Source organism: Sodiomyces alcalophilus, assembly GCF_042370955.1.
Source record: "Sodiomyces alcalophilus JCM 7366 unplaced genomic scaffold ACRALscaffold_3, whole genome shotgun sequence".
Lineage (NCBI taxonomy): Eukaryota > Fungi > Ascomycota > Sordariomycetes > Glomerellales > Plectosphaerellaceae > Sodiomyces > Sodiomyces alcalophilus.
In genome coordinates this window covers 1,484,304-1,498,260 of record NW_027263534.1, presented here as the reverse complement: position 1 = coordinate 1,498,260, position 13,957 = coordinate 1,484,304, and the positions used below count along the sequence as shown (strand labels likewise).

Below are 13,957 nucleotides of genomic sequence, written 5' to 3'. Positions count from 1 at the left end.
CCGCGCAATTGTATACAGGCAGGTATGTGCGAAGGTGAGGAAAGAAATTAATCGGAGTAGATGTCGCAACACGATTGCCATTGATTCGATCCAGGGGATACATCGCTATCCAAGGTATCAACAAAGCCACCCACTTGAAAAAAAAGCTCATTTAAAGTAACATGGCGGTAGATGGGACACAGGTGGCTGGTGAGAGATCCCCCGGCTTGGTAGATTTGTCGTCCCGCTTATTGCGTTTACTTGTAGAATCGGATGATAGCCTCGCCAGCACCGTTGGCCAGCGTCGTCTGCGGTTTGGTGTCAGTTACCGTTGGGGGTCAATCAGGGAAAAGGAACAACTTACGGTGCAGCCTGAAGAGCTTCCGCCAGTATACACGCCGTTGACAAGGGCGCACTTGGAGTTCACGTCGCCGATGATCTCAATGTTGAAGTCCAGCTTGGCGGTGCTGGTCGGGGCGTTGGGGAAAATGGAAATATACGTGTTGCCGTCGGCGGCCTTGCCGGTGCCGATGTTGATGGGGGCCCAGTTGCCGGCGCCCTCCGGGTCGATGGCGCTATCCCAGACGCAGGCATCCTCGACCTTGTACCCCTTCTTGTTGACGTAGTACTGGGCCGAGGTGGGCAGGCCGTCCCAGACGTAATAGTCGGGGGCGTAGGGGTTGGTGAGGGGCAGCTTCTCGCCGGGCTGGGGGATGGTGGGGATGACCATGCTCTCGTGGCCGGGATAATCGGTCTGGCAGACGGCGGCGATCTCGTTCAGGTCGTTCTTGACCCAGACGCCACCGGCGCCCTCCTCGCACAGGGTCTCCTTCTCGGGACGGGTGAGCTCCAGGTAGCCGTCGGCATTGCACCAAAGGCCGCCGATGGACTGGAGGGTGGAACCCTGCGCCTTGGGCCACTGGGTCTTCTGGTACCCGACGGGGCAGGCGTAGGAGCAGAAGGCACCGGGCTCGCAACCGCCGTCGATGCCCGTCTCGATGTAGCTGATGGACACATCGCCGGGGCTGTACTTGGGCACCTTCTGGATGCCGGCCCAGCCACCAATGTTGAGCCAGTTGAGCGGCCGGACACCGTAGTCGGTCGGCAGCTCGGAGCACTTGACCTTGCCGCTGGGGAACTTGGCGTTCAACCCGGTGCCGCCGCTGCCGCCGCCGCTCGAGGGACGCGATGAGGTCGTTTCGGCGGGAGGGGGTGCCTCGGAGGTGGTGGAGGGAGAGGGGGTCGGAGACGGCGCAGGGGTGGAAGAAGACGACGACGACGATTCCTTGGACTCGAAGAACTGGGCCGCAGCGACGGACTGGACGGGGGCAGTGGAAGAGGGGGCAGGCGGCGGGGTGAAGGTAGGGGTGCTCTCACCGACGACAACGAAGAGGCCGTCGGCGATGCCCTCCTTGGCCTCCTCCTCCGAGAGCTTCTGGCCGGCCAGCTCGTAGTGCGTCACGGTGGGACCGGCCTCGTACACGGTGACGGCGTCGGGCGCGCGCTTTTCGACGGGAGAGGCGACAAACTTCCTGTGGAGGCGGTGGTGGTTGTGCTGGTGGGCGGCCACGCTGGCGACGAGCGACGCCGCGAGGGCGAGGTGTGTAATGGACTTCATGTCGGGGTGGTGAAACGGCCTTTCAATCTCACAAGGTCGTACAACGGCAGCCGGTGGAGAATGTACGGAGAGGATCGCTTTCAACGAAGGGAATGAATGGAAGCAAAGTCTCTATTCCAAAAAGAATGTAATCGAGGGCCGAGGCTCTCAAGTTGGGAGGAGGAAATCGAGGCGTAAAGAGCGAGTGTGGGAAGAAGTGAAAGGAGGGAAAGGAGGAGAGGTTTTCAGAGGCTCGAAGAGGAGCGAGCACCACAATGGACAAGGAGGGCGTCTCGTCTCCCCCGAGAGGGGACGGTGGTACGGTATGTACAGTACCTGCATTATTACATTACGTGGTACCACGGTGTGTGTGCGTAGCCCTCATGTCAGGGGTCATGCCAATGGTCGTGGGAAATTACCCTGCTTTCCCCCCTGACCGCCCACGGCAGGGACAACAGGGGACTCCGTGCTTGTTCCTGATTCGATTGTGAATTGAGCCAATCCCCGTTGACCGTTTCGGCGCTACTCGGTCAAGCTGCAGGTACCGACCGATCTGGTAGGCGAGAACAAACGGTCAGGTGCGAATTGTTCTTGGGCAGATGTACAACGTACGAATACGTTGTATCTCGGATCGTCATCTCGTCGGAATATTGGAAGAGATGCTCATGGTGTAGACAAACTATTTGCGATGGAAAGTTAGTCAGATGCCAATTCGATAGGCCACCATTTACGGTACCTATATGGCCGTCTCGTCTAGCCCTTGAACCGTTGCATGTACCGGCTACAGCCAATCGTCAGAGTCCCGTCCCTGGAAACATTAAGCAAAACGGTAAGTCCCCACTATACCTAACTGCCTATAATAGATACGAGACGAGGTAGCTGGCAACAAATTCGACAAATTGAGAGAGACCCATCAAATAAGCCCCCCTACCTGAGGTGACCTTGTCAAAGCGCAAAGGTCTAGCCATGATCGCATTACTACCCGATAGATCTGGGCACCTGTTGCCACGGTGCCTATATGGACCTGCACTGTCTTGTGAGTCGAGACGGAACCATTGGAAGAAAAAAGGAAAGAAAAAGAAAAAGAAAAAAGAAAAGAAAAAAGAAAAGAAAAAAAAAAAGTAGAAAAAAAAAAGAAACGAAATAAGAAGAAAAGAAAGGAATTACAAGGTCAAAGTAACCCAAAAGAGATGCCTCCTTTCCCAACACGAGCCCGAATTATTATACTCGGGCCGGCCTATACTACCCTACCTGTAATAAAGACGACAATACGATGCCTGTGTGTTGGGCGAAGGGAAAAATGTAGACGATCAACGTAACGAAACACCAACTATTCATGTTCACTTCAACATCATGGACTAGAAGCCAAAGTGATCCTAAGACCAGCAGGCGACTCAGCCTGGGCTCTGGACCGGGAGATATTCCAGGTCGGTTCGGGCCACTTATTAGTGTCTTGCATAATCAAAAGCAATCCCAGCGCGTATATTTGTCGTTATGAACAGACAAGTAGTGTCCTTATAATGACCATTGATTGCTACGTAGTCATTCATCACCCAATGCGCGACCTAATAACCCCTAGCTTTTCCTCTTTTGAAGATTCCCAATGCTCCCAAACGTAGTCCAAACCAACGCCAGGCTGAATGAATGAACAAGTTGAACGCAATAAACAGTAGGCCCCGCCCCTTCAGACATGACCCTCATCTTCGCTGGCCGTGGCCGTATCGTCCACCACGTCCGTGTCGTACCCGTCCTCCCCGCCACTCTCGTCGCTGTCGTCGCTGTCATCGTCCACTTCGACATTGAGCCCCGGGACCGACTGGTACTGTACGTAGTTGCCCTGCATCCACCGCTTGCTCACCGGCAGCTGGTACGGGTCGAACGGGAAATACGGGTCGAGCTGGTGGTCCTCCTCGCCCTGCGGCGCGCCCGCCGTGTCGCGGAGCGCCCCGCCGTTCCCGTACGTGTCCGAGACGAACTGCGACAGCCGGATGCGCTTGTTCTCCTCCACCCGCGGGAATATGTACATGAGCCCCAGCTTGTGCGTCAGCGTCGCAAACTCCTCGACGATGGCCGGCGAGCAAATCTTGAGCGGGTTCATCCGGCAGTACACGTGGCTCGACAGCTCCTCCTTGAGCCCCTGCATCCACTCGAGCTCGTGGCCCAGGTACGACGCAGGGTCGTCCGGGTCGACGAACTCCGGCGCCGAAACGATGAGGTCGCGCCACCGGAAGCAGAACATGTACAGCGCCGCCTGCACCTGGGCGTAGTAGAGCTGGTGCCGCTTCATATCCGGTCCTCGCGACTGCGCGTCGTGCCGGATGCGGTACGCCTTCATCCGGGCGAGCAGGAGGCTGAAGATGGTGCGCACGAGATCCGCCGGTACATGCGCGCCTCGGGCCACGAACCCGGCCAGGTACGTCGCTGCCGCCTGGCGTACGAATGCCGGCCGAGTCTGCGACGTGAAGATGTGCATGAGACTGCCGACGAACGTGTCTCGTAGCCGATCAGATAACTGCCCGAAATGGAAGAGTAGGAACTGCGTGTGGCGGGATTTATATGTCGGCAAAACGTTCTTGCCAAAAGACTGCACGAGGAGGGCGTATCGGTCGTAGGCCTCGTCCGAATCCGGATCGACAAAGTGCTGTGCGTAGTGTTCGAATAAGGTGTCGAGAACGGCGTCCAGCTTCTCAATGTGGCCTTTAACTGTGCGCACCTTCTCCTCGTGCTCGTCCAGATCAGACTCGTCGCTGTCGACCGACTCGTTGTCGTCGTCGTCCTCATCCACGCCGTCCTCGTCCCCCTCCCATGACGCCGAAGGAGACGACTGTCCTAGCGCGTAGGCGACGGACGTGGTGAGCTCGTCGTCGAGATCTTCCAAGTCGACTTGCATCTGAACATCAATGGCGACGAGCCGCTGCAGGATCAGGTCGATAATGTCGAGATCCAGCTCCTCGGCGTATTCGCCAAGTCGGAGCAGGTTCTTCACGTACGCCACGTGGTTTCTCGGTGCGTCGTCGGCAAAAGGGAACTTGGAGACGACGAGCGTCCGAAGGAGAGACGACGCCGCCGGGAACACCTTCAACAGATACCGGAGTCCCGCATGTAACCGGTCACGCATGACGGCCCGGCTGACGGGCGCCCAGTCGGGAACCAGCCAGTCGCGCGCTCTGGTGTGGGGGAACTTTTCCACCATCATGGCGAGTACAAGAGACAGGTAGGAACCCTGGGCGCTGACGAGGGCAGCCAAGAGCTGGAGGTAGACCTTGTAGAATTCCTCGTCGCGTCCTAGCCACGACACCTGCAAGATATTCCTCACGAGCCCATTGCAAGCCCTGTTCTTCAAGAGCGGGACGCAGTTGGTCAGCGCCAGAATATAACGCTTGAGCTCCTGTGGCTTCGGCGGGCTGTCTTCCCCGACGTCGTCCGCGCCGGCCCTCCGGTTTTCATTGGCAAACATCTCCTTGAGGCTGTCGTAATCGGTATCCTGGCCCTGCAAGTGCGCCTCGAGTGCTCTCCTCACTTCCAGGTTGACGTCGTCCAGCGACCGCCCCGAAAACTCGATAACCTCGTTATTCATCTCGTCTATCAGTACCTTCCGTCTCTTGGTGGCGGGGACGGCTATGTCGTCCATGCCGTCATGGTCGATCTTCCGGCGCCCGAGTATCGGAGTTCGAAGAATGCTCTTGCTGGGAGTTGCCGTGGTCGGAGGAGGTCCAGTCCGATGACCCCCAATGGCCGTAAAGGGCCGCATAGGTAATGATGATTTTGTTTCTGTCGGTCGGGATAGTTTTGTATGGTTCGCCTCGCTGCCTGCCAAGAACCGTCGGTGAGGATCAGACGTGGACTCGGCTAGAGATCAGTCGACGCGATGAAGTGCTCAAGTGCGTCTACTGTCGTGGGACGTCCGAGAACATGGTTAGCATGTCGAATATCTGTCTACCAAGGGCCGTAAGGTGTTGATGTCAGTTGCTGCGTTCGGATTCAAAGGCGTGGGTGGTTGCCGTATCTTTATTTTTCTGGCAATCCTATGAAGTTGATGGCAAAAGGACTTTTTTTATTTTTTACTTTTTTCATTTCGATTTTTTTCCACCGTCCAAGGCGCCTATAGCAACTGTGAAATGCTGAGAGGGGTAAAAGTGCACGTGCCACCCCACACACCAAACGAACTTCGGGACATTGTAGCCCGTTCGTTCCATCATGTCATCTACATTGTACGGTGTACCTCAAGGCAAAAGAATACAACCAGAGCAGAACATACTTATTAGCACTACGAATCCATCTACACACTTATACGCAGGCAAACTGACCGTCAAACAGGATAGATATAAGCAACGCAACCGAAGAGTAAACTTTATCGAGACCTAGGCCTATTAACAGGATTAAAGACCCCCCGTATCCCTGCACACATTCCCAGGGCCAGCAGTGACGCCGTCCTCGCCGAATCCTCCTATCAAATACTATCAAAATCAACCCCGGGTCCTTTATATAAACCACACACAGAAGACGGGGCTCCCGACTTGGGCAAACTCGCGTTTACTGCGCTGGTGCGTAGTTGTACATATATATGAACCTACAACCAGGTATCATCGCATCTCTCACCTTCTCATCCCCCTAAACCGACGCCAATCCTAGAGTGGGCCATAGTGGTCTAAGGATTGATAGGCAGGTCAGGTGACCTGGCCTAAAGAGGGGTAGTAGAACTTAAGCAATTACGCCTGCCGTCAGGTCCAGGCAGAAGACTTAGAAATAACAACATCTTTACGATCGTCAATCACTGCTTTACATTTGGTGACTCGGGGGAGGCTTCAGCTATATCACTCTAGCTGAACTCCTGATACCTTTATTCTATTCTATATCTATCGTTTAAGATACCGCGCGTCTTATTTTCGATAGAATCGACCTAGTTCCCCTTCTTCTGCTAATACGGCAGACATCTCCGTATTAGCGGATAAGTATTCCACGAAAGTTCACGGTTTTCCCACGGCATAATAACAGCTAGTATTAGCTACGATTCCCACGATTTTCGATACACGAAAGAATCCAAAGACCTCTTTTCGGTGCCGGTTCTATGCACCCGTCTTTACGATAAGAACTCCCGCGAAAGAAAAAGCATCAGAATAGTATCCTGTGACATCGCAAGATACGTTCAGAAGATGCCTACGATATAATCAAGAAGTACTACGAGTTCGGGTCGAACTACCACTGAAAATGGGGAAGGATGGCGGGTCGGTTACGAAGATATCACGAAAATGTCACGAGAGGCTCCTGTGTGATGGAGTGCCTGGAAGACGATGATCCTGTGTGATAGATCTAAAAGAAATTCGACGAAAAGACTCGATGAGACGGGAGTCGAGATATCTCCTCCCCGATAAACGACCACTACGCTACCTGTTTTACTGCTACGATAGAGTCGATCTGTAAGACAAGGTACTTCTGACCTAGGACGAGATAAGGGACCTGATTCTTTTGGTACGAAAGAGGGCATTTTGGGCGGAATTCTGGTATCGCGACGGCATCAGGGCTCGGGTCGAGCCATCATCAAATTGGGCAGGATGATAGGCAGGTCAGGTGACCTGGCCTAAAGAGGGGTAGTAGAACTTAAGCAATTACGCCTGCCGTCAGGTCCAGGCAGAAGACTTAGAAATAACAACATCTTTACGATCGTCAATCACTGCTTTACAGGATGGAAGATAACAGGGTCAAATAGCTCATGGGCCCCCATTCAGTAACCCTCTGCCGGCCCGGCGCCGTTATGACCGGCCTGCGACGGATACATGTAGCCTGACGTATCTTGGCCGCCGTCTCCAGGAGGCGCCGTCATGAGGTTATTGGACGCGTCGGCCTGGAAGGTTCCAGCACCAGCAGGAGGGGCGCCGCCGTAACCACTGTTTGGGCGGTTCGCTTGGCTCTCGCTCCGGTTGGACTGCGATTGCTGCTGCTTGAATTAGCCTCGTGTCTTCCTGCAGGGACTCGTGTGCCGACCAGTGGAACGCATGAAGATTCAACAGCAGGAGGGAACAAGGGAGCGGAGGTATACGTACTTCACGATATTTGGAGAGGTAGATCTTGAGGGCCTCTGCATAGTTTTCAAAGCCTAGAGATGTCATGGCGAACAGAATGTCCTCGCCGTTGACCGTCTTCCTCTTTTCCTGGTGGCATTTTTCAGAAGCTGTGACGAACATGTCAGTTTCCTCTTGATGACTGCTACCACATTGTTCTCTTCCCGCGCCATAGCCAGCTTGGCTATGCAGGGCTATTCTCGGGAAATCAAAACCTACCCTCGCTGGTGATGAACGAGATGAACTCGCTCACACACTCCTGCATGCATTCCTTGGCTTCTTTTGCAATCTTCGCATTGTCAGGGAGGGCATTCTTCATGATCCGCGCGACTGGTGCAAAGTTGCGAATGTTAGCATCAGGTTCGTCATATCGATCACCTTCACTGTCGTTCTTCGCGCCGTGAACGCTGGGTGTCTCCGGCAACCGGGGGGATGAAGCGTGAGACATGGACAGACGACTGGGTCATGCACGCCGTTGGCTTCCTGCTCATATCGTTGGATGAGGACCTAGCCCCTCTTTGGAGATGTGCCCAGCAGCGGGCAAGAACGGGATGTGCTAGTTCCCAGGCACACCAGTAAAGTTCCAGACAAGAGCCAGACAGACTTGCGTACAGGCAACGCAACGTCGTCATCAAATCACAATTCGACGTTGAACAAGGGGAGAAACACATACCATTGGCTATGGGCAACCATCTGTCCTGTTCTTTTACCTCGAACTCATAGGTGAGGCCGGTGGACTGTGGGTCTTGAGGATCGTTCATTTGTCCTTCGCCTTCGGGTGACTGTGCACCTTGTTCGACATCCTTTGGAGGAGATTGGGGGGAGTCGGACATATTTGGCTACTTGCAGGCGGCTGCTAGCGTTCTTGCGATTGCTTGGACTTCCCGGATTGCACACGGCGGGTACCGGTAAGGATGATGTGTCCCCTGGCCACGTAGCAGGAACAATAGGGTTGCAAGGCCTTTGCGGCTTAACCGTCCTCTCAAGGCCCTTCGATTACTTGGTATGCTCACACACACCCCGTTTCCACCGACTTGACCTCAGGCTCTAACGCACCCGAGAAGCCTTGTCTTGCCTTAATGCGGAAATGCAGGTTCTGATCTCCCGACCTAGAATTGACAGCTAGGCAGCAAACCGATTGGAAAGGCGGGGAACAGCTTGTCGAGGCTCCGTCCTGTTAGTATTTCGTAGGCGGTCGCGATTGTTGTTCCTTGGTGATGTGGGTCTCGCAGGACCAGGACTGGGACTGGGACGTAAGTATGAGCGTATGAGATTGGGCGCGACGCTGGATCGCCGGGTTACAGCTGGCTCTGGGGAACTATTCGTAATCAGATTGGGCTCGAAGGCGAAAGTTGTTATTGGGCTGAATGACGGATGGATCCGTAACCGACGCCGTGGGTTTGCTTTGCTGTTGTGTTGATGGATGCAGCGCAGCGAATGGGCGGGTGTATCAAGTCGTCGCGACTGTCGCGCCTGGTTGATTACACGCAGAGCAAACGTCAATTAGGGCTGAAGATAGGGCGAGATTCTGGGTTCGAGCGTAGGTATTTCCGCTTACGGGTTACACCAACAATCGGACGGGTGCCTTGAGCAGTGAGGGTGTACCAACTTTGAGTTGTCGGTATGCAAGTTGCGACCTTTGAGCTTGAACAAGATTGGGTGACGGCCAGTAGCTGAGTGGAGGCCTGACGCAGCGCAGAGTCGAGTGAGTTCGCTAAAAATGAATTGGCCGGACGTGGGGTCGGGTGAGGGAGAAATGGTTCGAGAACCTATCGATAACATTAGTAAGCACGGAGCCTTTACGTCCAGGCTAAGTACAGTCTTATTCGTGGGTAATTTCTACTGTACTAGGTCTAGCAACTCTGCAATGACAGGAGGCTTCTCTACACTCTATGAATAGGCACCTAGAAAGGGAAGGTATTTGCGACCGAGATCAGTTTGTTGAATAGAACCGTATAGTCAGCGTTCAATGTATTGATCAAGGGCATTCTTCGATCTGAGCAGACCATTTCTCCTGTTCCTGGCAATATGACACGACAACTCAGAGGTTCCGAAGTAAAGCTCCGGACACACCATAGCAGCATTATGTCACGATCTCTGGTCTGCCGATGATTTCGTGGCTTCCTAGTCCTACCGCCTTCAAGTTGGGTAGCAGCAAGTCTGCGCACCAGCTTGGGCTCTCCGGCCCCCTGCAGCGACAGCACCGGCATATAGCCTACTTGCCCGCCAGTCATCAGCCATTAGGTAAATTTAGTAAAGGTGCAGGAGTTGGGCTGAGACGCTCGGTGCCACCAGGTCAACTTGACCCCCCAGGCCAAAATCTAGTCCATGGTCATTCTGTCCACAGGTATGCTCTGGGATATGAGCTATACATCTGGGCAACTGGTCATTCAATCCCATTACATCATACCTAAGCAAGCCACTGAAGCTCATCTGTGGCATGTCGGGCTGTGCTCACTGCGCAACACCGAGACGGATTCCAGTGGAAACGGGATAGGCCCAAGACTATACGGCCTTTCGTTACTCGCTCAACCAGGTAACTTGACAAAGCGTACCACAGCCAACAACCTGCCTTGTTCTCTATTCTCCGACAGATGAATGTCTATGGACAAGGCTGTCCTTCCAACCGCGTTTCCAGTAACATTGTCTCCCCTATCAGCGGAGTCGCATGACACGTGGAATAGTCGACAACCGCATGAGACCCTTTCGTCTATTCCTAAGGACCTCGCTGAGACGAAGATTGATGGTCGTGCGATGCCGACTGGGTCACGTAGGCTTGATTCCTACCTAGACGATGAGATGGAAGCCCGCTTTCTTCTCCGAGCAGAGCGGCCTCTGGGGAAGAAACCCGCCGGTATGAACGTCCTGTTGGTGGCATGAACAGGCCCTAATTGTCTCGCCCGCATTCATGTCTGGACAATCTGAACATTGTGCTTTTTCTACATTGAAATGAATGAGCCTTGTGTCCTCCCTACTGAAAAAGCCAAAGGGGTTTATGCTCACCTTCCATTTCTCTAGCTCGTCCTGCTTGACTTTGTACTGTTTGACGAGGTCCTCCAAGACCATCTTCAGGCCCTCCGAGTTGGTTTTGAGAGCTGGTAGCACATCCTTCACCGTCTGTTCCATGAGAACGCCGTTTATGAGCCGAAACGCTTTGCGATCGCCGGAGAGCGGCTGCAGAGTTTCTAGCACCAACCTATAGAATTGTCAGATCGCGAACGAGAGAACCCCAGAACATGTGACGGCGGTCGAGACAATGGTGTCAAATTGAGACGAGAGGGGTATGAGTCGCGGGGCATGAAATGAGGACGACAACTCTGGAGTAAGCCTACTTGTGCTCTTCTGATTCTTGCTCCACATCCCCGATTTTCTGTGCAATTTGCTGCAGGGTGTTTTTATAAGCAGTGTATTGATTTTGCAGTTCTAGAAGGGATATCAGTCCATGGTCCTGGGAATGTAGTCAGATGTAGACCTACCTTGCTGCTTCTTTACGTTTGCACCCTGTGGTGCGCCAGATGAAGAAGCTGGAGCTGACATCCCGTATGAGTTGTGGGAGATCCCAGTAGTTTAAAATGAGATATCAACGAGCAAATCGTGCTTCTCGGATTGTGTGTTTATTAGTGCGGCTTATATAGTTGATGTTCTGGCCTCGAAATTGGATGCCTATGAAGTTCAGAATGGCTCACGGAGCCAGTAAACTTACCGTCCGCTGCGCGATGACTGGATTGGTCCGAGCGTCTGCCCACGCTATCTTATCCTTATGCCTCGCAGCCTCTCCATCTCGGTCCTTCCAATTCCACATCGCAACCTGACCCAATTCTCAACCCGTCAATCGTCGTCTAAAGCCCGACAACCTTTGCCATCAAGATGCATCCCCCTCTACATACGGCAGAAAACATTGGAAAGTTCACCCGCTACTCACTTCACTGGCTGTGATCGCGCACTAACTCTCGGCATGCAGAGTGCGCAGAAATCATGAGTGCGCTCGAGGAGTGCCATGCCAAAGGCTTTCTCTACAAGTCCCTCGGAAACTGCAACGATACGAAGAAAAAAGTTTCCGATTGCCTCTCTGCTGCGCGCATGAAGCGAATCCAAGATAACAGAGAGGCTGCCAGGGCCAAGAAAGAAGAATACAAGCAGAAGATCAGAGAACTCCACAAGTCGCTAGGCCTGGATGATTAGGTCCTCGTCATCTTTCGCCGTCTTTTCCGATGCGCCCTCGGCTGTACGATACGATACGATATGATACGATACGAAGCAAATACTATATACACCACGACTGTATTCTGGGGGGCACAAGGACTCATATGGCGAATGCGGCACTACTGCATTTTGCATGGCATACATTCGGGATGGGATTCCATAGCATGGCGCGATGGATACCCGGGATAACTATTTACACGGCAGGGGGGGCTCTAGTATGGTATGGACAGACCCCATTGGGAGAGCCCAAGAAACCATAGCCAACCCCGGCAGCCGGATATGGGCTACCCAGGCCGAGCTAAACCATGGCCTCTTCCCGCTGTACTATATGACTTAGAAATTACGGCGGAATTCGTTTCCAAAGGTGAAAAGACCAAAGGCGGAGAGCAAGCTGAGCAAGATCGGGACAGGCTTTCGAAGGCGTATCGCGCGAGGAATGGCGGAGCCTCCCAAGAGAGCAGAAGCAAGCAGACTCAGTTCAACGCCGTAAGATTCGTGGTTCTGGATGCGGTAGCCGCCAGCTCCATCTTCTCTAATGTTAGCGGACCCTTGTCCGTACCTGGCACGGACCGGACCGTCAAGGGGAGTCCTAGTCCTGTCCGAGGTGGAAGCCGTGGGACTTACAGAGCAAACCGACCGTGCACCCCGCAATAATGGACGGCAAGGAGCGAGTCTTGAGGAAACCGATAATGCCACCCGTGGCAGTAAGGGCACCCAGAATGTAGGAGGGTGTCTGGAGATCGTGGGTCGCCTACCGAAAGTGAGCAATCAGCGATGCCCGTGAAACATGCTTTTCGAGACATACCATGTCGAATGCCGTGGACTTTTCCTTAGCTGCCTATACTCAGGATTCTAAAACCGTGACTCGTAATCTTCTGTTCAACTTGGTATACGAAAAAAGCATAAAATCAGATGATGCCTGGGTGTTTTGATTTGTTTTATCCACGTTGCTCTTAAGCTCCGAGGGATTCAGGAGGATACCATGGATGACCTCATCCGGAGTATGACTAATCCGACTTCTTCTCCGTCACCAATCACGACACTGCTTGTAGCTTCCGTGTCCTTGTGTAATACCTTAGATACGTACCTGTCCGTATACACGCATCAAGTCGACGACTTTTAGGATATTCGGACAGGAGCTCCCTGAGCTTCACACAACCAACCAACAACCACCCGGCGCTAGACAATCGGTCGTCCTTCTCGCACCGATTACATCCCTCGACAGACTCGGTGTCTTAACCTCTACAAACCGGTCAATCCGCCACACAATGGCGCCGAAGCGCAACGCGCGCGAGGGCACGCCCACCGCAGCGGCGGCACCGGCAGTCGCTTCCAAGCCCAGCAAGGCCACCTCCAAGGTGTCGGCTGGCGCTCAGACCTGGGATCGAGTCATCGTTAATGTCTACGACTACTACCAAAAGCAGACGCCGCAGCGAACCAAGCTCATTGACGTGTTCATGGCATTCCTGGTCCTGACGGGTGGCGTTCAATTCCTCTACTGCATTCTCGGCGGGAACTACGTATGTTGGCTAAACCGGCGCCTTCTTTGCCAATCGAAAGTGAATATATAGAGTCGAAACTGACGAGAAGACACCCCCCTCTAGCCATTCAACTCCTTCCTCTCCGGCTTTGGGGCCACTGTTGGCCAGTTCGTTTTGACGGGTAAGGGGGGAATAGAGAGTATTCCTTACGTGGGATGCAAATGCTGACACCTCTTAGCCTCGCTACGGATACAAACAACAGAAGCGAACAAGTCGGATTTTCCATCAGTGTCACCAGAGAGGTGAGATTCATTTGCGAGCCACTGCCCAAGACTGCACCTGCTAACGGCTAGATATCAGGGCTTTTGCCGACTACATTGTGTGCAGTTTGATTCTGCACTTCTTTTGCATCAACTTTATCAACTAGGAGGGGGAAAAGAAGGCCCCGCGCGGGTGTCTGGAGGAACAGGGGGAAAACTTGTGAGGCGCAAGACACGCGATCGCCTTTGCTCTGAACGATATAAACCAGGTCGCAGAAGAACAGAAATAGGTCGCTGTATCAAACACATAAATCACGGGCTGGCCCATTCAAGAGGACGGTTCAACTATGCAAAGGACCCCCTTCTACCCTCACTGCT

At 53.6% G+C, this 13,957-nt stretch overlaps 9 protein-coding genes across 9 annotated transcripts; 3 read left to right on the top strand and 6 right to left on the bottom strand.

Annotated features, from left to right (window-relative positions):
* Positions 1 to 236: 236 nt before the first annotated feature.
* Positions 237 to 1,597, bottom strand: ACRALDRAFT_2026821 (uncharacterized protein; the record flags this gene model as incomplete). Its single annotated transcript, XM_071020421.1, has 2 exons — positions 237 to 287; positions 344 to 1,597. The coding sequence occupies 2 exons, from the start codon at positions 1,595 to 1,597 to the stop codon at positions 237 to 239; spliced, it is 1,305 nt and encodes a 434-aa protein (XP_070875859.1).
* Positions 1,598 to 3,032: 1,435 nt separating this feature from the next.
* ACRALDRAFT_2134914 (uncharacterized protein) lies at positions 3,033 to 5,576 on the bottom strand. Its single transcript, XM_071024084.1, has one exon. The coding sequence runs from the start codon at positions 5,325 to 5,327 to the stop codon at positions 3,261 to 3,263; it is 2,067 nt and encodes a 688-aa protein (XP_070875858.1). The 5' UTR covers positions 5,328 to 5,576; the 3' UTR covers positions 3,033 to 3,260.
* On the bottom strand, positions 5,539 to 6,218 carry ACRALDRAFT_208754 (uncharacterized protein; the record flags this gene model as incomplete). Its single annotated transcript, XM_071022494.1, has 6 exons — positions 5,539 to 5,601; positions 5,689 to 5,798; positions 5,864 to 5,878; positions 5,981 to 6,023; positions 6,075 to 6,146; positions 6,198 to 6,218. The coding sequence occupies 6 exons, from the start codon at positions 6,216 to 6,218 to the stop codon at positions 5,539 to 5,541; spliced, it is 324 nt and encodes a 107-aa protein (XP_070875857.1).
* Positions 6,219 to 6,784: 566 nt separating this feature from the next.
* ACRALDRAFT_208753 (uncharacterized protein) lies at positions 6,785 to 7,132 on the top strand (the record flags this gene model as incomplete). The annotated part of the gene is made up of 3 exons (XM_071022493.1): positions 6,785 to 6,801; positions 6,836 to 6,875; positions 7,019 to 7,132. 3 exons carry the CDS (start codon positions 6,785 to 6,787, stop codon positions 7,130 to 7,132), a joined length of 171 nt encoding a protein of 56 aa, XP_070875856.1.
* A 166-nt stretch (positions 7,133 to 7,298) lies between these two features.
* ACRALDRAFT_2102437 (uncharacterized protein) lies at positions 7,299 to 8,468 on the bottom strand (the record flags this gene model as incomplete). The annotated part of the gene is made up of 4 exons (XM_071023103.1): positions 7,299 to 7,484; positions 7,618 to 7,745; positions 7,855 to 7,965; positions 8,309 to 8,468. The coding sequence occupies 4 exons, from the start codon at positions 8,466 to 8,468 to the stop codon at positions 7,299 to 7,301; spliced, it is 585 nt and encodes a 194-aa protein (XP_070875855.1).
* Positions 8,469 to 9,887: 1,419 nt separating this feature from the next.
* Positions 9,888 to 11,286, bottom strand: ACRALDRAFT_1075633 (uncharacterized protein). Its single transcript, XM_071018410.1, has 4 exons — positions 11,112 to 11,286; positions 10,968 to 11,058; positions 10,639 to 10,831; positions 9,888 to 10,574 (listed from the first exon to the last, which is right to left on the bottom strand). Exons 1-4 carry the CDS (start codon positions 11,170 to 11,172, stop codon positions 10,542 to 10,544), a joined length of 378 nt encoding a protein of 125 aa, XP_070875854.1. The 5' UTR covers positions 11,173 to 11,286; the 3' UTR covers positions 9,888 to 10,541.
* Positions 11,287 to 11,425: 139 nt separating this feature from the next.
* On the bottom strand, positions 11,426 to 12,776 carry ACRALDRAFT_1062514 (uncharacterized protein). Its single transcript, XM_071016621.1, has 4 exons — positions 12,644 to 12,776; positions 12,463 to 12,589; positions 11,597 to 12,365; positions 11,426 to 11,536 (listed from the first exon to the last, which is right to left on the bottom strand). Exons 1-3 carry the CDS (start codon positions 12,644 to 12,646, stop codon positions 12,172 to 12,174), a joined length of 324 nt encoding a protein of 107 aa, XP_070875852.1. The 5' UTR covers positions 12,647 to 12,776; the 3' UTR covers positions 11,426 to 11,536; positions 11,597 to 12,171.
* ACRALDRAFT_2102154 (uncharacterized protein) lies at positions 11,587 to 11,817 on the top strand (the record flags this gene model as incomplete). The annotated part of the gene is made up of 1 exon (XM_071023090.1): positions 11,587 to 11,817. A coding segment is annotated over one exon (231 nt), but the record flags the coding sequence as incomplete, so codon positions are not given.
* Positions 12,777 to 13,166: 390 nt separating the features above from the next.
* ACRALDRAFT_2086713 (uncharacterized protein) lies at positions 13,167 to 13,746 on the top strand (the record flags this gene model as incomplete). The annotated part of the gene is made up of 4 exons (XM_071022486.1): positions 13,167 to 13,358; positions 13,443 to 13,500; positions 13,558 to 13,621; positions 13,680 to 13,746. Coding segments are annotated over 4 exons (381 nt in total), but the record flags the coding sequence as incomplete, so codon positions are not given.
* Between the last annotated feature and the right edge of the window lie 211 nt (positions 13,747 to 13,957).

What these genes read in the sequence shown, in the direction of transcription:
- ACRALDRAFT_1075633 (XM_071018410.1), bottom strand. Translation starts at nt 11,172, where the DNA reads ATGTCAGCTCCAGCTTCTTCATCTGGCGCACCACAGGGTGCAAACGTA. An exon ending in AAACGTAAAGAAGCAGCAAG is followed by an intron (nt 11,059 to 11,111) that starts GTAGGTCTACAT and finishes TATCCCTTCTAG; the next exon opens with AACTGCAAAATCAATACACT. An exon ending in CAAGAATCAGAAGAGCACAA is followed by an intron (nt 10,832 to 10,967) that starts GTAGGCTTACTC and finishes ACAATTCTATAG; the next exon opens with GTTGGTGCTAGAAACTCTGC.
- ACRALDRAFT_1062514 (XM_071016621.1), bottom strand. An exon ending in GTGCACGGTCGGTTTGCTCT is followed by an intron (nt 12,366 to 12,462) that starts GTAAGTCCCACG and finishes ACATTAGAGAAG; the next exon opens with ATGGAGCTGGCGGCTACCGC.
- ACRALDRAFT_2134914 (XM_071024084.1), bottom strand. Translation starts at nt 5,327, where the DNA reads ATGCGGCCCTTTACGGCCATTGGGGGTCATCGGACTGGACCTCCTCCG.